The sequence below is a fragment of the Fringilla coelebs genome, assembly GCF_963513975.1.
Source record: "Fringilla coelebs genome assembly, chromosome: 13".
NCBI lineage: Eukaryota > Metazoa > Chordata > Aves > Passeriformes > Fringillidae > Fringilla > Fringilla coelebs.
This window is the reverse complement of record NC_140039.1, coordinates 11,161,568-11,183,743: the sequence shown is the minus strand read 5'-3', so window position 1 is coordinate 11,183,743 and position 22,176 is coordinate 11,161,568. Positions and strand designations below refer to the sequence as shown.

The 22,176-nt window shown below is 49.3% G+C and overlaps 1 protein-coding gene across 1 annotated transcript in view; it reads left to right on the top strand.

The window, feature by feature from the left end:
* Window positions 1–22,176, top strand: part of EEFSEC (eukaryotic elongation factor, selenocysteine-tRNA specific) — a 150,421-nt gene that overhangs the window by 78,841 nt on the left and 49,404 nt on the right. Inside the window, exon 6 of the mRNA XM_084214205.1 lies at window positions 1,101–1,257. Within this exon, the coding sequence (XP_084070331.1) occupies window positions 1,101–1,257 (157 nt within the window). The remainder of the gene's footprint in view (window positions 1–1,100; window positions 1,258–22,176) is intronic.

The following is a 22,176-nucleotide window of genomic DNA, read 5'->3' as shown; positions in this document are numbered from 1 at the left end:
TGGAGGCGTATATATGTAACAAAATAATAACAACTGTAGGAATTTGAGTCTGTAGATACATTATAGTTTATGGAGGAGGCTTCAGGGAAGGACAGTTCTTTAATAAACTGGCAATGTTTTGAGTCATCAATATTTTGAGTTCATTTAAACTGAGTAAAGGGGAGTGTTCAGAACTTATTGCAATACTGTTCTAAGTCACTTTGGCCTTTGTAACCCTTAGGTGTAGCTGAAAATGGTTCCTGAGATGTGAAGAAGAGCTGCAACTTTTACCACAAAAAATAATCTTGGAAAGATTGAAGTAATATCCCCATATTTATTCTGATAAATAAATGTTCTTTCTGCACCTACAAGGCAGAGTAACTGCAGGCAGTGGGTGTACAAGGATATTCACACCTACAGGATTAGGCTCACTTGACTGCACCTTATACTTTGTAATGCCTAAGGGAGGGTTGTTTATCTTGCCTTACCCACCAACCTCACTGCCTCTTGTTCCTGATAGCTTAATTAACAATTCAACTTGGAATGGTTCTTCCCACTGGGTTACAAACCTTGAAATTAAAATTGGATACAGTGGTCATAAGGCTCTTGGTTTAACAAATCAATGTGTATGTAAAGGTGAGTATTTAAAAGGCTCTATTTAGAAGCTATGTCATTTCTTTGGAAGTGTAGCTGTTGGAGTGCAGGTCTGGAGCTAAGAGAATGTTTATGTAGGTGATAATGTGCTTAGCTGTAGAATAAATAATGGAATAAACTTTTTGTCAGCATAGGTACTTCAGTGACTTTCATGGAAAGGTTTCAAAGCAGAAAAAATATTTTTAATTAACTAATCTTTACAGCATGTTCTGATGTAGGTTTTATTCTTCTTATATTTTGATAAGGGAGGTAGAAGCAGAATGTGTTAGCTCATAAAATCTTCTATGGTTTTAGACAGAAATTACCTTAAACTCAGCAGTTTAGATGACTCACCCAGTTTTTCTCATTTAGGGGTAAATGGTTTGTGAAAGGTGGAGTGGTATAAGTTGCCAAACCTAGCACATAACATGGATAATTTCTTGTCACTTTAGCTTCTGGAGTTACGAATCCCTATTTTTTTTTTGCAGGTGATGGATGATTACAGTGTGATTGGTCGTTCATTGTTTAAAAAGGAAACAAACATCCAGATTTTTGTGGGTCTGAAAGTGAAACTGTCTACAGGAGAAGATGGAATAATAGATGGTGGTTTTGGACAAAGTGGCAAATTCAAAATCCGAATTCCAGGTGGGTGTTAGCAGTTAACTAATAACAATCTATGTCCAGTGTAGAGGAACTTTCCATATTGCAAAGTGAAGTCTTACCAGTGATCTCCTGAAGTTTTGAAATCAGCTCACACCCAGCTGGAGCAGTGATCTGGTGGGGCCTGTACCTCTTCTAGTTACATGCTGGTGGCTGTGGCTTACAGTGTGAGACTGAATGGCCTGAAGCCTGAAGCCATCCCCTGTGTCAGCAAACTCAGGTCTCAAAATGACTTCTTGCAAAGTGGCACTAACACAGAAATCATGCTGTGCCCAGAGAGGTTTGTGGTAATCTCCCCTCTCCTAATGTATGTATGATTTGCACCAGAGCCCTTCTGAACAAATAAAAGAAAGCAAACCTGCAATCATTTTTACCTGTGGCTGCTTATTAAGTATAGTATATTGGATGCAAGTTCCTTAAATTGGCTCTGTTCTGCATGTTATTACCTAACTTGCCTTCAAGCAAAAACTGCTTGATAAATGGGGTTTTGGACATCTTGAGAGTTTTTTTATTGCTTGTGTCTCCTAGTTATATAATATTATATATGACTGTATTTTTCATCCTTGGTGAATTAAAGGAAGGATTTATGCCTCCTTAGGTTAGAGCATGGGAAATTATGGGTGCTAGAGTTTATAAGTGTCATTTACTGGGGTTTTTCCCCTCCTTCTTTTAAGGCAGGAGAGTAGTTCAGAGCCTTTTCAAAAGGCAGTAATAGGTGTTGTATTTAACTCAGATTGCAGGATAAGATTTTTAAGGACACCAGGCAGTGCTTTTGTATTTCTGTTTTCCCTTCAGCCCAGTTGTCACTAGTTAATCCCCCACCCTCTTAGGAAATGAGCAAGATTGCTTCTGTTGAACAAGTGGAGAAAAGAAATTACTGTATTCTACGGCAGCAAACAGTCAACATAGCCACTGATCTTGAGAGAAGATGGCTGGTTGCAAGGAAAAAGCAGTGGAGGACCCCATGTTGTTGCAGTTTTTTATTCCCCTTGGGATGCCTTTTGCAGCTGCAGTGTGCCTGGAGCTCTGGGCCTTTTGGTTTTAAAAACCCTAACCCTAGGTGTAACCCTAACCCTAACCCTAGGCAGGAAATGCAGCATAGGGCCATGGCTGGTTGCAAGGAAAAAGCAGTGGAGGAGCCCATGTTGTTGCAGTTTTTTATTCCCCTTGGGATGCCTTTTGCAGCTGCAGTGTGCCTGGAGCTCTGGGCCTTTTGGTTTTAAAAACCCTAACCCTAGGTGTAACCCTAACCCTAACCCTAGGCAGGAAAATGCAGCATAGGGCCATGGCTGGTTGCAAGGAAAAAGCAGTGGAGGACCCCATGTTGTTGCAGTTTTTTATTCCCCTTGGGATGCCTTTTGCAGCTGCAGTGTGCCTGGAGCTCTGGGCCTTTTGGTTTTAAAAACCCTAACCCTAGGTGTAACCCTAACCCTAACCCTAGGCAGGAAATGCAGCATAGGGCCATGGCTGGTTGCAAGGAAAAAGCAGTGGAGGACCCCATGTTGTTGCAGTTTTTTATTCCCCTTGGGATGCCTTTTGCAGCTGCAGTGTGCCTGGAGCTCTGGGCCTTTTGGTTTTAAAAACCCTAACCCTAGGTGTAACCCTAACCCTAACCCTAGGCAGGAAATGCAGCATAGGGCCATGGCTGGTTGCAAGGAAAAAGCAGTGGAGGACCCCATGTTGTTGCAGTTTTTTATTCCCCTTGGGATGCCTTTTGCAGCTGCAGTGTGCCTGGAGCTCTGGGCCTTTTGGTTTTAAAAACCCTAACCCTAGGTGTAACCCTAACCCTAACCCTAGGCAGGAAATGCAGCATAGGGCCATGGCTGTTTGCAAGGAAAAAGCAGTGGAGGACCCCATGTTGTTGCAGTTTTTTATTCCCCTTGGGATGCCTTTTGCAGCTGCAGTGTGCCTGGAGCTCTGGGCCTTTTGGTTTTAAAAACCCTAACCCTAGGTGTAACCCTAACCCTAACCCTAGGCAGGAAATGCAGCATAGGGCCATGGCTGGTTGCAAGGAAAAAGCAGTGGAGGACCCCATGTTGTTGCAGTTTTTTATTCCCCTTGGGATGCCTTTTGCAGCTGCAGTGTGCCTGGAGCTCTGGGCCTTTTGGTTTTAAAAACCCTAACCCTAGGTGTAACCCTAACCCTAACCCTAGGCAGGAAATGCAGCATAGGGCCATGGCTGGTTGCAAGGAAAAAGCAGTGGAGGACCCCATGTTGTTGCAGTTTTTTATTCCCCTTGGGATGCCTTTTGCAGCTGCAGTGTGCCTGGAGCTCTGGGCCTTTTGGTTTTAAAAACCCTAACCCTAGGTGTAACCCTAACCCTAGGTGTAACCCTAACCCTAACCCTAGGCAGGAAATGCAGCATAGGGCCATGGCTGTTTGCAAGGAAAAAGCAGTGGAGGACCCCATGTTGTTGCAGTTTTTTATTCCCCTTGGGATGCCTTTTGCAGCTGCTGTGTGCCTGGAGCTCTGGGCCTTTTGGTTTTAAAAACCCTAACCCTAGGTGTAACCCTAACCCTAACCCTAGGCAGGAAATGCAGCATAGGGCCATGGCTGGTTGCAAGGAAAAAGCAGTGGAGGACCCCATGTTGTTGCAGTTTTTTATTCCCCTTGGGATGCCTTTTGCAGCTGCAGTGTGCCTGGAGCTCTGGGCCTTTTGGTTTTAAAAACCCTAACCCTAGGTGTAACCCTAACCCTAACCCTAGGCAGGAAATGCAGCATAGGGCCATGGCTGGTTGCAAGGAAAAAGCAGTGGAGGACCCCATGTTGTTGCAGTTTTTTATTCCCCTTGGGATGCCTTTTGCAGCTGCAGTGTGCCTGGAGCTCTGGGCCTTTTGGTTTTAAAAACCCTAACCCTAGGTGTAACCCTAACCCTAACCCTAGGCAGGAAATGCAGCATAGGGCCATGGCTGGTTGCAAGGAAAAAGCAGTGGAGGACCCCATGTTGTTGCAGTTTTTTATTCCCCTTGGGATGCCTTTTGCAGCTGCAGTGTGCCTGGAGCTCTGGGCCTTTTGGTTTTAAAAACCCTAACCCTAGGTGTAACCCTAACCCTAGGCAGGAAATGCAGCATAGGGCCATGGCTGGTTGCAAGGAAAAAGCAGTGGAGGACCCCATGTTGTTGCAGTTTTTTATTCCCCTTGGGATGCCTTTTGCAGCTGCAGTGTGCCTGGAGCTCTGGGCCTTTTGGTTTTAAAAACCCTAACCCTAGGTGTAACCCTAACCCTAACCCTAGGCAGGAAATGCAGCATAGGGCCATGGCTGGTTGCAAGGAAAAAGCAGTGGAGGACCCCATGTTGTTGCAGTTTTTTATTCCCCTTGGGATGCCTTTTGCAGCTGCAGTGTGCCTGGAGCTCTGGGCCTTTTGGTTTTAAAAACCCTAACCCTAGGTGTAACCCTAACCCTAACCCTAGGCAGGAAATGCAGCGTAGGGCCATGGCTGGTTGCAAGGAAAAAGCAGTGGAGGACCCCATGTTGTTGCAGTTTTTTATTCCCCTTGGGATGCCTTTTGCAGCTGCAGTGTGCCTGGAGCTCTGGGCCTTTTGGTTTTAAAAACCCTAACCCTAGGTGTAACCCTAACCCTAACCCTAGGCAGGAAATGCAGCATAGGGCCATGGCTGTTTGCAAGGAAAAAGCAGGGGAGGACCCCATGTTGTTGCAGTTTTTTATTCCCCTTGGGATGCCTTTTGCAGCTGCAGTGTGCCTGGAGCTCTGGGCCTTTTGGTTTTAAAAACCCTAACCCTAGGTGTAACCCTAACCCTAACCCTAGGCAGGAAATGCAGCATAGGGCCATGGCTGGTTGCAAGGAAAAAGCAGTGGAGGACCCCATGTTGTTGCAGTTTTTTATTCCCCTTGGGATGCCTTTTGCAGCTGCAGTGTGCCTGGAGCTCTGGGCCTTTTGGTTTTAAAAACCCTAACCCTAGGTCTAACCCTAACCCTAGGCAGGAAATGCAGCATAGGGCCATGGCTGGTTGCAAGGAAAAAGCAGTGGAGGACCCCATGTTGTTGCAGTTTTTTATTCCCCTTGGGATGTCTTTTGCAGCTGCAGTGTGCCTGGAGCTCTGGGCCTTTTGGTTTTAAAAACCCTAACCCTAGGTGTAACCCTAACCCTAGGCAGGAAATGCAGCATAGGGCCATGGCTGGTTGCAAGGAAAAAGCAGTGGAGGACCCCATGTTGTTGCAGTTTTTTATTCCCCTTGGGATGCCTTTTGCAGCTGCAGTGTGCCTGGAGCTCTGGGCCTTTTGGTTTTAAAAACCCTAACCCTAGGTGTAACCCTAACCCCAGGTGTAACCCTAACCCTAACCCTAGGCAGGAAATGCAGCATAGGGCCATGGCTGGTTGCAAGGAAAAAGCAGTGGAGGACCCCATGTTGTTGCAGTTTTTTATTCCCCTTGGGATGCCTTTTGCAGCTGCAGTGTGCCTGGAGCTCTGGGCCTTTTGGTTTTAAAAACCCTAACCCTAGGTGTAACCCTAACCCTAACCCTAGGCAGGAAATGCAGCATAGGGCCATGGCTGGTTGCAAGGAAAAAGCAGTGGAGGACCCCATGTTGTTGCAGTTTTTTATTCCCCTTGGGATGCCTTTTGCAGCTGCAGTGTGCCTGGAGCTCTGGGCCTTTTGGTTTTAAAAACCCTAACCCTAGGTGTAACCCTAACCCTAACCCTAGGCAGGAAATGCAGCATAGGGCCATGGCTGGTTGCAAGGAAAAAGCAGGGGAGGACCCCATGTTGTTGCAGTTTTTTATTCCCCTTGGGATGCCTTTTGCAGCTGCAGTGTGCCTGGAGCTCTGGGCCTTTTGGTTTTAAAAACCCTAACCCAAGGTGTAACCCTAACCCTAGGCAGGAAATGCAGCATAGGGCCATGGCTGGTTGCAAGGAAAAAGCAGTGGAGGACCCCATGTTGTTGCAGTTTTTTATTCCCCTTGGGATGCCTTTTGCAGCTGCAGTGTGCCTGGAGCTCTGGGCCTTTTGGTTTAAAAACCCTAACCCTAGGTGTAACCCTAACCCTAACCCTAGGCAGGAAATGCAGCGTAGGGCCATGGCTGTTGCAAGGAAAAAGCAGTGGAGGACCCCATGTTGTTGCAGTTTTTTATTCCCCTTGGGATGCCTTTTGCAGCTGCAGTGTGCCTGGAGCTCTGGGCCTTTTGGTTTTAAAAACCCTAACCCTAGGTGTAACCCTAACCCTAACCCTAGGCAGGAAATGCAGCATAGGGCCATGGCTGTTTGCAAGGAAAAAGCAGTGGAGGACCCCATGTTGTTGCAGTTTTTTATTCCCCTTGGGATGCCTTTTGCAGCTGCAGTGTGCCTGGAGCTCTGGGCCTTTTGGTTTTAAAACCTAACCCTAGGTGTAACCCTAACCCTAGGTGTAACCCTAACCCTAACCCTAGGCAGGAAATGCAGCATAGGGCCATGGCTGTTTGCAAGGAAAAAGCAGTGGAGGACCCCATGTTGTTGCAGTTTTTTATTCCCCTTGGGATGCCTTTTGCAGCTGCAGTGTGCCTGGAGCTCTGGGCCTTTTGGTTTTAAAAACCCTAACCCTAGGTGTAACCCTAACCCTAACCCTAGGCAGGAAATGCAGCATAGGGCCATGGCTGGTTGCAAGGAAAAAGCAGTGGAGGACCCCATGTTGTTGCAGTTTTTTATTCCCCTTGGGATGCCTTTTGCAGCTGCAGTGTGCCTGGAGCTCTGGGCCTTTTGGTTTTAAAAACCCTAACCCCAGGTGTAACCCCTAACCCTAACCCTAGGCAGGAATGCAGCATAGGGCCATGGCTGTTTGCAAGGAAAAAGCAGTGGAGGACCCCATGTTGTTGCAGTTTTTATTCCCCTTGGGATGCCTTTTGCAGCTGCAGTGTGCCTGGAGCTCTGGGCCTTTTGGTTTTAAAAACCCTAACCCTAGGTGTAACCCTAACCCTAACCCTAGGCAGGAAATGCAGCATAGGGCCATGGCTGGTTGCAAGGAAAAAGCAGTGGAGGACCCCATGTTGTTGCAGTTTTTTATTCCCCTTGGGATGCCTTTTGCAGCTGCAGTGTGCCTGGAGCTCTGGGCCTTTTGGTTTTAAAAACCCTAACCCCAGGTGTAACCCTAACCCTAACCCTAGGCAGGAAATGCAGCATAGGGCCATGGCTGTTTGCAAGGAAAAAGCAGTGGAGGACCCCATGTTGTTGCAGTTTTTTATTCCCCTTGGGATGCCTTTTGCAGCTGCAGTGTGCCTGGAGCTCTGGGCCTTTTGGTTTTAAAAACCCTAACCCTAGGTGTAACCCTAACCCTAACCCTAGGCAGGAAATGCAGCATAGGGCCATGGCTGGTTGCAAGGAAAAAGCAGTGGAGGACCCCATGTTGTTGCAGTTTTTTATTCCCCTTGGGATGCCTTTTGCAGCTGCAGTGTGCCTGGAGCTCTGGGCCTTTTGGTTTTAAAAACCCTAACCCTAGGTGTAACCCTAACCCTAACCCTAGGCAGGAAATGCAGCATAGGGCCATGGCTGGTTGCAAGGAAAAAGCAGTGGAGGACCCCATGTTGTTGCAGTTTTTTATTCCCCTTGGGATGCCTTTTGCAGCTGCAGTGTGCCTGGAGCTCTGGGCCTTTTGGTTTTAAAAACCCTAACCCTAGGTGTAACCCTAACCCTAACCCTAGGCAGGAAATGCAGCATAGGGCCATGGCTGGTTGCAAGGAAAAAGCAGTGGAGGACCCCATGTTGTTGCAGTTTTTTATTCCCCTTGGGATGCCTTTTGCAGCTGCAGTGTGCCTGGAGCTCTGGGCCTTTTGGTTTTAAAAACCCTAACCCTAGGTGTAACCCTAACCCTAACCCTAGGCAGGAAATGCAGCATAGGGCCATGGTGGTTGCAAGGAAAAAGCAGTGGAGGACCCCATGTTGTTGCAGTTTTTTATTCCCCTTGGGATGCCTTTTGCAGCTGCAGTGTGCCTGGAGCTCTGGGCCTTTTGGTTTTAAAAACCCTAACCCTAGGTGTAACCCTAACCCTAGGTGTAACCCTAACCCTAACCCTAGGCAGGAAATGCAGCATAGGGCCATGGCTGGTTGCAAGGAAAAAGCAGTGGAGGACCCCATGTTGTTGCAGTTTTTTATTCCCCTTGGGATGCCTTTTGCAGCTGCAGTGTGCCTGGAGCTCTGGGCCTTTTGGTTTTAAAAACCCTAACCCTAGGTGTAACCCTAACCCTAACCCTAGGCAGGAAATGCAGCATAGGGCCATGGCTGGTTGCAAGGAAAAAGCAGTGGAGGACCCCATGTTGTTGCAGTTTTTTATTCCCCTTGGGATGCCTTTTGCAGCTGCAGTGTGCCTGGAGCTCTGGGCCTTTTGGTTTTAAAAACCCTAACCCTAGGTGTAACCCTAACCCTAACCCTAGGCAGGAAATGCAGCATAGGGCCATGGCTGGTTGCAAGGAAAAAGCAGTGGAGGACCCCATGTTGTTGCAGTTTTTTATTCCCCTTGGGATGCCTTTTGCAGCTGCAGTGTGCCTGGAGCTCTGGGCCTTTTGGTTTTAAAAACCCTAACCCTAGGTGTAACCCTAACCCTAACCCTAGGCAGGAAATGCAGCATAGGGCCATGGCTGGTTGCAAGGAAAAAGCAGTGGAGGACCCCATGTTGTTGCAGTTTTTTATTCCCCTTGGGATGCCTTTTGCAGCTGCAGTGTGCCTGGAGCTCTGGGCCTTTTGGTTTTAAAAACCCTAACCCTAGGTGTAACCCTAACCCTAACCCTAGGCAGGAAATGCAGCATAGGGCCATGGCTGGTTGCAAGGAAAAAGCAGTGGAGGACCCCATGTTGTTGCAGTTTTTTATTCCCCTTGGGATGCCTTTTGCAGCTGCAGTGTGCCTGGAGCTCTGGGCCTTTTGGTTTTAAAAACCCTAACCCTAGGTGTAACCCTAACCCTAACCCTAGGCAGGAAATGCAGCATAGGGCCATGGCTGGTTGCAAGGAAAAAGCAGTGGAGGACCCCATGTTGTTGCAGTTTTTTATTCCCCTTGGGATGCCTTTTGCAGCTGCAGTGTGCCTGGAGCTCTGGGCCTTTTGGTTTTAAAAACCCTAACCCTAGGTGTAACCCTAACCCTAACCCTAGGCAGGAAATGCAGCATAGGGCCATGGCTGGTTGCAAGGAAAAAGCAGTGGAGGACCCCATGTTGTTGCAGTTTTTTATTCCCCTTGGGATGCCTTTTGCAGCTGCAGTGTGCCTGGAGCTCTGGGCCTTTTGGTTTTAAAAACCCTAACCCTAGGTGTAACCCTAACCCTAACCCTAGGCAGGAAATGCAGCATAGGGCCATGGCTGGTTGCAAGGAAAAAGCAGTGGAGGACCCCATGTTGTTGCAGTTTTTTATTCCCCTTGGGATGCCTTTTGCAGCTGCAGTGTGCCTGGAGCTCTGGGCCTTTTGGTTTTAAAAACCCTAACCCTAGGTGTAACCCTAACCCTAACCCTAGGCAGGAAATGCAGCATAGGGCCATGGCTGGTTGCAAGGAAAAAGCAGTGGAGGACCCCATGTTGTTGCAGTTTTTTATTCCCCTTGGGATGCCTTTTGCAGCTGCAGTGTGCCTGGAGCTCTGGGCCTTTTGGTTTTAAAAACCCTAACCCTAGGTGTAACCCTAACCCTAACCCTAGGCAGGAAATGCAGCATAGGGCCATGGCTGGTTGCAAGGAAAAAGCAGTGGAGGACCCCATGTTGTTGCAGTTTTTTATTCCCCTTGGGATGCCTTTTGCAGCTGCAGTGTGCCTGGAGCTCTGGGCCTTTTGGTTTTAAAAACCCTAACCCTAGGTGTAACCCTAACCCTAACCCTAGGCAGGAAATGCAGCATAGGGCCATGGCTGGTTGCAAGGAAAAAGCAGTGGAGGACCCCATGTTGTTGCAGTTTTTTATTCCCCTTGGGATGCCTTTTGCAGCTGCAGTGTGCCTGGAGCTCTGGGCCTTTTGGTTTTAAAAACCCTAACCCTAGGTGTAACCCTAACCCTAACCCTAGGCAGGAAATGCAGCATAGGGCCATGGCTGGTTGCAAGGAAAAAGCAGTGGAGGACCCCATGTTGTTGCAGTTTTTTATTCCCCTTGGGATGCCTTTTGCAGCTGCAGTGTGCCTGGAGCTCTGGGCCTTTTGGTTTTAAAAACCCTAACCCTAGGTGTAACCCTAACCCTAACCCTAGGCAGGAAATGCAGCATAGGGCCATGGCTGGTTGCAAGGAAAAAGCAGTGGAGGACCCCATGTTGTTGCAGTTTTTTATTCCCCTTGGGATGCCTTTTGCAGCTGCAGTGTGCCTGGAGCTCTGGGCCTTTTGGTTTTAAAAACCCTAACCCTAGGTGTAACCCTAACCCTAACCCTAGGCAGGAAATGCAGCATAGGGCCATGGCTGGTTGCAAGGAAAAAGCAGTGGAGGACCCCATGTTGTTGCAGTTTTTTATTCCCCTTGGGATGCCTTTTGCAGCTGCAGTGTGCCTGGAGCTCTGGGCCTTTTGGTTTTAAAAACCCTAACCCTAGGTGTAACCCTAACCCTAACCCTAGGCAGGAAATGCAGCATAGGGCCATGGCTGGTTGCAAGGAAAAAGCAGTGGAGGACCCCATGTTGTTGCAGTTTTTTATTCCCCTTGGGATGCCTTTTGCAGCTGCAGTGTGCCTGGAGCTCTGGGCCTTTTGGTTTTAAAAACCCTAACCCTAGGTGTAACCCTAACCCTAACCCTAGGCAGGAAATGCAGCATAGGGCCATGGCTGGTTGCAAGGAAAAAGCAGTGGAGGACCCCATGTTGTTGCAGTTTTTTATTCCCCTTGGGATGCCTTTTGCAGCTGCAGTGTGCCTGGAGCTCTGGGCCTTTTGGTTTTAAAAACCCTAACCCTAGGTGTAACCCTAACCCTAACCCTAGGCAGGAAATGCAGCATAGGGCCATGGCTGGTTGCAAGGAAAAAGCAGTGGAGGACCCCATGTTGTTGCAGTTTTTTATTCCCCTTGGGATGCCTTTTGCAGCTGCAGTGTGCCTGGAGCTCTGGGCCTTTTGGTTTTAAAAACCCTAACCCTAGGTGTAACCCTAACCCTAACCCTAGGCAGGAAATGCAGCATAGGGCCATGGCTGGTTGCAAGGAAAAAGCAGTGGAGGACCCCATGTTGTTGCAGTTTTTTATTCCCCTTGGGATGCCTTTTGCAGCTGCAGTGTGCCTGGAGCTCTGGGCCTTTTGGTTTTAAAAACCCTAACCCTAGGTGTAACCCTAACCCTAACCCTAGGCAGGAAATGCAGCATAGGGCCATGGCTGGTTGCAAGGAAAAAGCAGTGGAGGACCCCATGTTGTTGCAGTTTTTTATTCCCCTTGGGATGCCTTTTGCAGCTGCAGTGTGCCTGGAGCTCTGGGCCTTTTGGTTTTAAAAACCCTAACCCTAGGTGTAACCCTAACCCTAACCCTAGGCAGGAAATGCAGCATAGGGCCATGGCTGGTTGCAAGGAAAAAGCAGTGGAGGACCCCATGTTGTTGCAGTTTTTTATTCCCCTTGGGATGCCTTTTGCAGCTGCAGTGTGCCTGGAGCTCTGGGCCTTTTGGTTTTAAAAACCCTAACCCTAGGTGTAACCCTAACCCTAACCCTAGGCAGGAAATGCAGCATAGGGCCATGGCTGGTTGCAAGGAAAAAGCAGTGGAGGACCCCATGTTGTTGCAGTTTTTTATTCCCCTTGGGATGCCTTTTGCAGCTGCAGTGTGCCTGGAGCTCTGGGCCTTTTGGTTTTAAAAACCCTAACCCTAGGTGTAACCCTAACCCTAACCCTAGGCAGGAAATGCAGCATAGGGCCATGGCTGGTTGCAAGGAAAAAGCAGTGGAGGACCCCATGTTGTTGCAGTTTTTTATTCCCCTTGGGATGCCTTTTGCAGCTGCAGTGTGCCTGGAGCTCTGGGCCTTTTGGTTTTAAAAACCCTAACCCTAGGTGTAACCCTAACCCTAACCCTAGGCAGGAAATGCAGCATAGGGCCATGGCTGGTTGCAAGGAAAAAGCAGTGGAGGACCCCATGTTGTTGCAGTTTTTTATTCCCCTTGGGATGCCTTTTGCAGCTGCAGTGTGCCTGGAGCTCTGGGCCTTTTGGTTTTAAAAACCCTAACCCTAGGTGTAACCCTAACCCTAACCCTAGGCAGGAAATGCAGCATAGGGCCATGGCTGGTTGCAAGGAAAAAGCAGTGGAGGACCCCATGTTGTTGCAGTTTTTTATTCCCCTTGGGATGCCTTTTGCAGCTGCAGTGTGCCTGGAGCTCTGGGCCTTTTGGTTTTAAAAACCCTAACCCTAGGTGTAACCCTAACCCTAACCCTAGGCAGGAAATGCAGCATAGGGCCATGGCTGGTTGCAAGGAAAAAGCAGTGGAGGACCCCATGTTGTTGCAGTTTTTTATTCCCCTTGGGATGCCTTTTGCAGCTGCAGTGTGCCTGGAGCTCTGGGCCTTTTGGTTTTAAAAACCCTAACCCTAGGTGTAACCCTAACCCTAACCCTAGGCAGGAAATGCAGCATAGGGCCATGGCTGGTTGCAAGGAAAAAGCAGTGGAGGACCCCATGTTGTTGCAGTTTTTTATTCCCCTTGGGATGCCTTTTGCAGCTGCAGTGTGCCTGGAGCTCTGGGCCTTTTGGTTTTAAAAACCCTAACCCTAGGTGTAACCCTAACCCTAACCCTAGGCAGGAAATGCAGCATAGGGCCATGGCTGGTTGCAAGGAAAAAGCAGTGGAGGACCCCATGTTGTTGCAGTTTTTTATTCCCCTTGGGATGCCTTTTGCAGCTGCAGTGTGCCTGGAGCTCTGGGCCTTTTGGTTTTAAAAACCCTAACCCTAGGTGTAACCCTAACCCTAACCCTAGGCAGGAAATGCAGCATAGGGCCATGGCTGGTTGCAAGGAAAAAGCAGTGGAGGACCCCATGTTGTTGCAGTTTTTTATTCCCCTTGGGATGCCTTTTGCAGCTGCAGTGTGCCTGGAGCTCTGGGCCTTTTGGTTTTAAAAACCCTAACCCTAGGTGTAACCCTAACCCTAACCCTAGGCAGGAAATGCAGCATAGGGCCATGGCTGGTTGCAAGGAAAAAGCAGTGGAGGACCCCATGTTGTTGCAGTTTTTTATTCCCCTTGGGATGCCTTTTGCAGCTGCAGTGTGCCTGGAGCTCTGGGCCTTTTGGTTTTAAAAACCCTAACCCTAGGTGTAACCCTAACCCTAACCCTAGGCAGGAAATGCAGCATAGGGCCATGGCTGGTTGCAAGGAAAAAGCAGTGGAGGACCCCATGTTGTTGCAGTTTTTTATTCCCCTTGGGATGCCTTTTGCAGCTGCAGTGTGCCTGGAGCTCTGGGCCTTTTGGTTTTAAAAACCCTAACCCTAGGTGTAACCCTAACCCTAACCCTAGGCAGGAAATGCAGCATAGGGCCATGGCTGGTTGCAAGGAAAAAGCAGTGGAGGACCCCATGTTGTTGCAGTTTTTTATTCCCCTTGGGATGCCTTTTGCAGCTGCAGTGTGCCTGGAGCTCTGGGCCTTTTGGTTTTAAAAACCCTAACCCTAGGTGTAACCCTAACCCTAACCCTAGGCAGGAAATGCAGCATAGGGCCATGGCTGGTTGCAAGGAAAAAGCAGTGGAGGACCCCATGTTGTTGCAGTTTTTTATTCCCCTTGGGATGCCTTTTGCAGCTGCAGTGTGCCTGGAGCTCTGGGCCTTTTGGTTTTAAAAACCCTAACCCTAGGTGTAACCCTAACCCTAACCCTAGGCAGGAAATGCAGCATAGGGCCATGGCTGGTTGCAAGGAAAAAGCAGTGGAGGACCCCATGTTGTTGCAGTTTTTTATTCCCCTTGGGATGCCTTTTGCAGCTGCAGTGTGCCTGGAGCTCTGGGCCTTTTGGTTTTAAAAACCCTAACCCTAGGTGTAACCCTAACCCTAACCCTAGGCAGGAAATGCAGCATAGGGCCATGGCTGGTTGCAAGGAAAAAGCAGTGGAGGACCCCATGTTGTTGCAGTTTTTTATTCCCCTTGGGATGCCTTTTGCAGCTGCAGTGTGCCTGGAGCTCTGGGCCTTTTGGTTTTAAAAACCCTAACCCTAGGTGTAACCCTAACCCTAACCCTAGGCAGGAAATGCAGCATAGGGCCATGGCTGGTTGCAAGGAAAAAGCAGTGGAGGACCCCATGTTGTTGCAGTTTTTTATTCCCCTTGGGATGCCTTTTGCAGCTGCAGTGTGCCTGGAGCTCTGGGCCTTTTGGTTTTAAAAACCCTAACCCTAGGTGTAACCCTAACCCTAACCCTAGGCAGGAAATGCAGCATAGGGCCATGGCTGGTTGCAAGGAAAAAGCAGTGGAGGACCCCATGTTGTTGCAGTTTTTTATTCCCCTTGGGATGCCTTTTGCAGCTGCAGTGTGCCTGGAGCTCTGGGCCTTTTGGTTTTAAAAACCCTAACCCTAGGTGTAACCCTAACCCTAACCCTAGGCAGGAAATGCAGCATAGGGCCATGGCTGGTTGCAAGGAAAAAGCAGTGGAGGACCCCATGTTGTTGCAGTTTTTTATTCCCCTTGGGATGCCTTTTGCAGCTGCAGTGTGCCTGGAGCTCTGGGCCTTTTGGTTTTAAAAACCCTAACCCTAGGTGTAACCCTAACCCTAACCCTAGGCAGGAAATGCAGCATAGGGCCATGGCTGGTTGCAAGGAAAAAGCAGTGGAGGACCCCATGTTGTTGCAGTTTTTTATTCCCCTTGGGATGCCTTTTGCAGCTGCAGTGTGCCTGGAGCTCTGGGCCTTTTGGTTTTAAAAACCCTAACCCTAGGTGTAACCCTAACCCTAACCCTAGGCAGGAAATGCAGCATAGGGCCATGGCTGGTTGCAAGGAAAAAGCAGTGGAGGACCCCATGTTGTTGCAGTTTTTTATTCCCCTTGGGATGCCTTTTGCAGCTGCAGTGTGCCTGGAGCTCTGGGCCTTTTGGTTTTAAAAACCCTAACCCTAGGTGTAACCCTAACCCTAACCCTAGGCAGGAAATGCAGCATAGGGCCATGGCTGGTTGCAAGGAAAAAGCAGTGGAGGACCCCATGTTGTTGCAGTTTTTTATTCCCCTTGGGATGCCTTTTGCAGCTGCAGTGTGCCTGGAGCTCTGGGCCTTTTGGTTTTAAAAACCCTAACCCTAGGTGTAACCCTAACCCTAACCCTAGGCAGGAAATGCAGCATAGGGCCATGGCTGGTTGCAAGGAAAAAGCAGTGGAGGACCCCATGTTGTTGCAGTTTTTTATTCCCCTTGGGATGCCTTTTGCAGCTGCAGTGTGCCTGGAGCTCTGGGCCTTTTGGTTTTAAAAACCCTAACCCTAGGTGTAACCCTAACCCTAACCCTAGGCAGGAAATGCAGCATAGGGCCATGGCTGGTTGCAAGGAAAAAGCAGTGGAGGACCCCATGTTGTTGCAGTTTTTTATTCCCCTTGGGATGCCTTTTGCAGCTGCAGTGTGCCTGGAGCTCTGGGCCTTTTGGTTTTAAAAACCCTAACCCTAGGTGTAACCCTAACCCTAACCCTAGGCAGGAAATGCAGCATAGGGCCATGGCTGGTTGCAAGGAAAAAGCAGTGGAGGACCCCATGTTGTTGCAGTTTTTTATTCCCCTTGGGATGCCTTTTGCAGCTGCAGTGTGCCTGGAGCTCTGGGCCTTTTGGTTTTAAAAACCCTAACCCTAGGTGTAACCCTAACCCTAACCCTAGGCAGGAAATGCAGCATAGGGCCATGGCTGGTTGCAAGGAAAAAGCAGTGGAGGACCCCATGTTGTTGCAGTTTTTTATTCCCCTTGGGATGCCTTTTGCAGCTGCAGTGTGCCTGGAGCTCTGGGCCTTTTGGTTTTAAAAACCCTAACCCTAGGTGTAACCCTAACCCTAACCCTAGGCAGGAAATGCAGCATAGGGCCATGGCTGGTTGCAAGGAAAAAGCAGTGGAGGACCCCATGTTGTTGCAGTTTTTTATTCCCCTTGGGATGCCTTTTGCAGCTGCAGTGTGCCTGGAGCTCTGGGCCTTTTGGTTTTAAAAACCCTAACCCTAGGTGTAACCCTAACCCTAACCCTAGGCAGGAAATGCAGCATAGGGCCATGGCTGGTTGCAAGGAAAAAGCAGTGGAGGACCCCATGTTGTTGCAGTTTTTTATTCCCCTTGGGATGCCTTTTGCAGCTGCAGTGTGCCTGGAGCTCTGGGCCTTTTGGTTTTAAAAACCCTAACCCTAGGTGTAACCCTAACCCTAACCCTAGGCAGGAAATGCAGCATAGGGCCATGGCTGGTTGCAAGGAAAAAGCAGTGGAGGACCCCATGTTGTTGCAGTTTTTTATTCCCCTTGGGATGCCTTTTGCAGCTGCAGTGTGCCTGGAGCTCTGGGCCTTTTGGTTTTAAAAACCCTAACCCTAGGTGTAACCCTAACCCTAACCCTAGGCAGGAAATGCAGCATAGGGCCATGGCTGGTTGCAAGGAAAAAGCAGTGGAGGACCCCATGTTGTTGCAGTTTTTTATTCCCCTTGGGATGCCTTTTGCAGCTGCAGTGTGCCTGGAGCTCTGGGCCTTTTGGTTTTAAAAACCCTAACCCTAGGTGTAACCCTAACCCTAACCCTAGGCAGGAAATGCAGCATAGGGCCATGGCTGGTTGCAAGGAAAAAGCAGTGGAGGACCCCATGTTGTTGCAGTTTTTTATTCCCCTTGGGATGCCTTTTGCAGCTGCAGTGTGCCTGGAGCTCTGGGCCTTTTGGTTTTAAAAACCCTAACCCTAGGTGTAACCCTAACCCTAACCCTAGGCAGGAAATGCAGCATAGGGCCATGGCTGGTTGCAAGGAAAAAGCAGTGGAGGACCCCATGTTGTTGCAGTTTTTTATTCCCCTTGGGATGCCTTTTGCAGCTGCAGTGTGCCTGGAGCTCTGGGCCTTTTGGTTTTAAAAACCCTAACCCTAGGTGTAACCCTAACCCTAACCCTAGGCAGGAAATGCAGCATAGGGCCATGGCTGGTTGCAAGGAAAAAGCAGTGGAGGACCCCATGTTGTTGCAGTTTTTTATTCCCCTTGGGATGCCTTTTGCAGCTGCAGTGTGCCTGGAGCTCTGGGCCTTTTGGTTTTAAAAACCCTAACCCTAGGTGTAACCCTAACCCTAACCCTAGGCAGGAAATGCAGCATAGGGCCATGGCTGGTTGCAAGGAAAAAGCAGTGGAGGACCCCATGTTGTTGCAGTTTTTTATTCCCCTTGGGATGCCTTTTGCAGCTGCAGTGTGCCTGGAGCTCTGGGCCTTTTGGTTTTAAAAACCCTAACCCTAGGTGTAACCCTAACCCTAACCCTAGGCAGGAAATGCAGCATAGGGCCATGGCTGGTTGCAAGGAAAAAGCAGTGGAGGACCCCATGTTGTTGCAGTTTTTTATTCCCCTTGGGATGCCTTTTGCAGCTGCAGTGTGCCTGGAGCTCTGGGCCTTTTGGTTTTAAAAACCCTAACCCTAGGTGTAACCCTAACCCTAACCCTAGGCAGGAAATGCAGCATAGGGCCATGGCTGGTTGCAAGGAAAAAGCAGTGGAGGACCCCATGTTGTTGCAGTTTTTTATTCCCCTTGGGATGCCTTTTGCAGCTGCAGTGTGCCTGGAGCTCTGGGCCTTTTGGTTTTAAAAACCCTAACCCTAGGTGTAACCCTAACCCTAACCCTAGGCAGGAAATGCAGCATAGGGCCATGGCTGGTTGCAAGGAAAAAGCAGTGGAGGACCCCATGTTGTTGCAGTTTTTTATTCCCCTTGGGATGCCTTTTGCAGCTGCAGTGTGCCTGGAGCTCTGGGCCTTTTGGTTTTAAAAACCCTAACCCTAGGTGTAACCCTAACCCTAACCCTAGGCAGGAAATGCAGCATAGGGCCATGGCTGGTTGCAAGGAAAAAGCAGTGGAGGACCCCATGTTGTTGCAGTTTTTTATTCCCCTTGGGATGCCTTTTGCAGCTGCAGTGTGCCTGGAGCTCTGGGCCTTTTGGTTTTAAAAACCCTAACCCTAGGTGTAACCCTAACCCTAACCCTAGGCAGGAAATGCAGCATAGGGCCATGGCTGGTTGCAAGGAAAAAGCAGTGGAGGACCCCATGTTGTTGCAGTTTTTTATTCCCCTTGGGATGCCTTTTGCAGCTGCAGTGTGCCTGGAGCTCTGGGCCTTTTGGTTTTAAAAACCCTAACCCTAGGTGTAACCCTAACCCTAACCCTAGGCAGGAAATGCAGCATAGGGCCATGGCTGGTTGCAAGGAAAAAGCAGTGGAGGACCCCATGTTGTTGCAGTTTTTTATTCCCCTTGGGATGCCTTTTGCAGCTGCAGTGTGCCTGGAGCTCTGGGCCTTTTGGTTTTAAAAACCCTAACCCTAGGTGTAACCCTAACCCTAACCCTAGGCAGGAAATGCAGCATAGGGCCATGGCTGGTTGCAAGGAAAAAGCAGTGGAGGACCCCATGTTGTTGCAGTTTTTTATTCCCCTTGGGATGCCTTTTGCAGCTGCAGTGTGCCTGGAGCTCTGGGCCTTTTGGTTTTAAAAACCCTAACCCTAGGTGTAACCCTAACCCTAACCCTAGGCAGGAAATGCAGCATAGGGCCATGGCTGGTTGCAAGGAAAAAGCAGTGGAGGACCCCATGTTGTTGCAGTTTTTTATTCCCCTTGGGATGCCTTTTGCAGCTGCAGTGTGCCTGGAGCTCTGGGCCTTTTGGTTTTAAAAACCCTAACCCTAGGTGTAACCCTAACCCTAACCCTAGGCAGGAAATGCAGCATAGGGCCATGGCTGGTTGCAAGGAAAAAGCAGTGGAGGACCCCATGTTGTTGCAGTTTTTTATTCCCCTTGGGATGCCTTTTGCAGCTGCAGTGTGCCTGGAGCTCTGGGCCTTTTGGTTTTAAAAACCCTAACCCTAGGTGTAACCCTAACCCTAACCCTAGGCAGGAAATGCAGCATAGGGCCATGGCTGGTTGCAAGGAAAAAGCAGTGGAGGACCCCATGTTGTTGCAGTTTTTTATTCCCCTTGGGATGCCTTTTGCAGCTGCAGTGTGCCTGGAGCTCTGGGCCTTTTGGTTTTAAAAACCCTAACCCTAGGTGTAACCCTAACCCTAACCCTAGGCAGGAAATGCAGCATAGGGCCATGGCTGGTTGCAAGGAAAAAGCAGTGGAGGACCCCATGTTGTTGCAGTTTTTTATTCCCCTTGGGATGCCTTTTGCAGCTGCAGTGTGCCTGGAGCTCTGGGCCTTTTGGTTTTAAAAACCCTAACCCTAGGTGTAACCCTAACCCTAACCCTAGGCAGGAAATGCAGCATAGGGCCATGGCTGGTTGCAAGGAAAAAGCAGTGGAGGACCCCATGTTGTTGCAGTTTTTTATTCCCCTTGGGATGCCTTTTGCAGCTGCAGTGTGCCTGGAGCTCTGGGCCTTTTGGTTTTAAAAACCCTAACCCTAGGTGTAACCCTAACCCTAACCCTAGGCAGGAAATGCAGCATAGGGCCATGGCTGGTTGCAAGGAAAAAGCAGTGGAGGACCCCATGTTGTTGCAGTTTTTTATTCCCCTTGGGATGCCTTTTGCAGCTGCAGTGTGCCTGGAGCTCTGGGCCTTTTGGTTTTAAAAACCCTAACCCTAGGTGTAACCCTAACCCTAACCCTAGGCAGGAAATGCAGCATAGGGCCATGGCTGGTTGCAAGGAAAAAGCAGTGGAGGACCCCATGTTGTTGCAGTTTTTTATTCCCCTTGGGATGCCTTTTGCAGCTGCAGTGTGCCTGGAGCTCTGGGCCTTTTGGTTTTAAAAACCCTAACCCTAGGTGTAACCCTAACCCTAACCCTAGGCAGGAAATGCAGCATAGGGCCATGGCTGGTTGCAAGGAAAAAGCAGTGGAGGACCCCATGTTGTTGCAGTTTTTTATTCCCCTTGGGATGCCTTTTGCAGCTGCAGTGTGCCTGGAGCTCTGGGCCTTTTGGTTTTAAAAACCCTAACCCTAGGTGTAACCCTAACCCTAACCCTAGGCAGGAAATGCAGCATAGGGCCATGGCTGGTTGCAAGGAAAAAGCAGTGGAGGACCCCATGTTGTTGCAGTTTTTTATTCCCCTTGGGATGCCTTTTGCAGCTGCAGTGTGCCTGGAGCTCTGGGCCTTTTGGTTTTAAAAACCCTAACCCTAGGTGTAACCCTAACCCTAACCCTAGGCAGGAAATGCAGCATAGGGCCATGGCTGGTTGCAAGGAAAAAGCAGTGGAGGACCCCATGTTGTTGCAGTTTTTTATTCCCCTTGGGATGCCTTTTGCAGCTGCAGTGTGCCTGGAGCTCTGGGCCTTTTGGTTTTAAAAACCCTAACCCTAGGTGTAACCCTAACCCTAACCCTAGGCAGGAAATGCAGCATAGGGCCATGGCTGGTTGCAAGGAAAAAGCAGTGGAGGACCCCATGTTGTTGCAGTTTTTTATTCCCCTTGGGATGCCTTTTGCAGCTGCAGTGTGCCTGGAGCTCTGGGCCTTTTGGTTTTAAAAACCCTAACCCTAGGTGTAACCCTAACCCTAACCCTAGGCAGGAAATGCAGCATAGGGCCATGGCTGGTTGCAAGGAAAAAGCAGTGGAGGACCCCATGTTGTTGCAGTTTTTTATTCCCCTTGGGATGCCTTTTGCAGCTGCAGTGTGCCTGGAGCTCTGGGCCTTTTGGTTTTAAAAACCCTAACCCTAGGTGTAACCCTAACCCTAACCCTAGGCAGGAAATGCAGCATAGGGCCATGGCTGGTTGCAAGGAAAAAGCAGTGGAGGACCCCATGTTGTTGCAGTTTTTTATTCCCCTTGGGATGCCTTTTGCAGCTGCAGTGTGCCTGGAGCTCTGGGCCTTTTGGTTTTAAAAACCCTAACCCTAGGTGTAACCCTAACCCTAACCCTAGGCAGGAAATGCAGCATAGGGCCATGGCTGGTTGCAAGGAAAAAGCAGTGGAGGACCCCATGTTGTTGCAGTTTTTTATTCCCCTTGGGATGCCTTTTGCAGCTGCAGTGTGCCTGGAGCTCTGGGCCTTTTGGTTTTAAAAACCCTAACCCTAGGTGTAACCCTAACCCTAACCCTAGGCAGGAAATGCAGCATAGGGCCATGGCTGGTTGCAAGGAAAAAGCAGTGGAGGACCCCATGTTGTTGCAGTTTTTTATTCCCCTTGGGATGCCTTTTGCAGCTGCAGTGTGCCTGGAGCTCTGGGCCTTTTGGTTTTAAAAACCCTAACCCTAGGTGTAACCCTACCTAGTAACCCTAACCCTAACCCTAGGCAGGAAATGCAGCATAGGGCCATGGCTGGTTGCAAGGAAAAAGCAGTGGAGGACCCCATGTTGTTGCAGTTTTTTATTCCCCTTGGGATGCCTTTTGCAGCTGCAGTGTGCCTGGAGCTCTGGGCCTTTTGGTTTTAAAAACCCTAACCCTAGGTGTAACCCTAACCCTAACCCTAGGCAGGAAATGCAGCATAGGGCCATGGCTGGTTGCAAGGAAAAAGCAGTGGAGGACCCCATGTTGTTGCAGTTTTTTATTCCCCTTGGGATGCCTTTTGCAGCTGCAGTGTGCCTGGAGCTCTGGGCCTTTTGGTTTTAAAAACCCTAACCCTAGGTGTAACCCTAACCCTAACCCTAGGCAGGAAATGCAGCATAGGGCCATGGCTGGTTGCAAGGAAAAAGCAGTGGAGGACCCCATGTTGTTGCAGTTTTTTATTCCCCTTGGGATGCCTTTTGCAGCTGCAGTGTGCCTGGAGCTCTGGGCCTTTTGGTTTTAAAAACCCTAACCCTAGGTGTAACCCTAACCCTAACCCTAGGCAGGAAATGCAGCATAGGGCCATGGCTGGTTGCAAGGAAAAAGCAGTGGAGGACCCCATGTTGTTGCAGTTTTTTATTCCCCTTGGGATGCCTTTTGCAGCTGCAGTGTGCCTGGAGCTCTGGGCCTTTTGGTTTTAAAAACCCTAACCCTAGGTGTAACCCTAACCCTAACCCTAGGCAGGA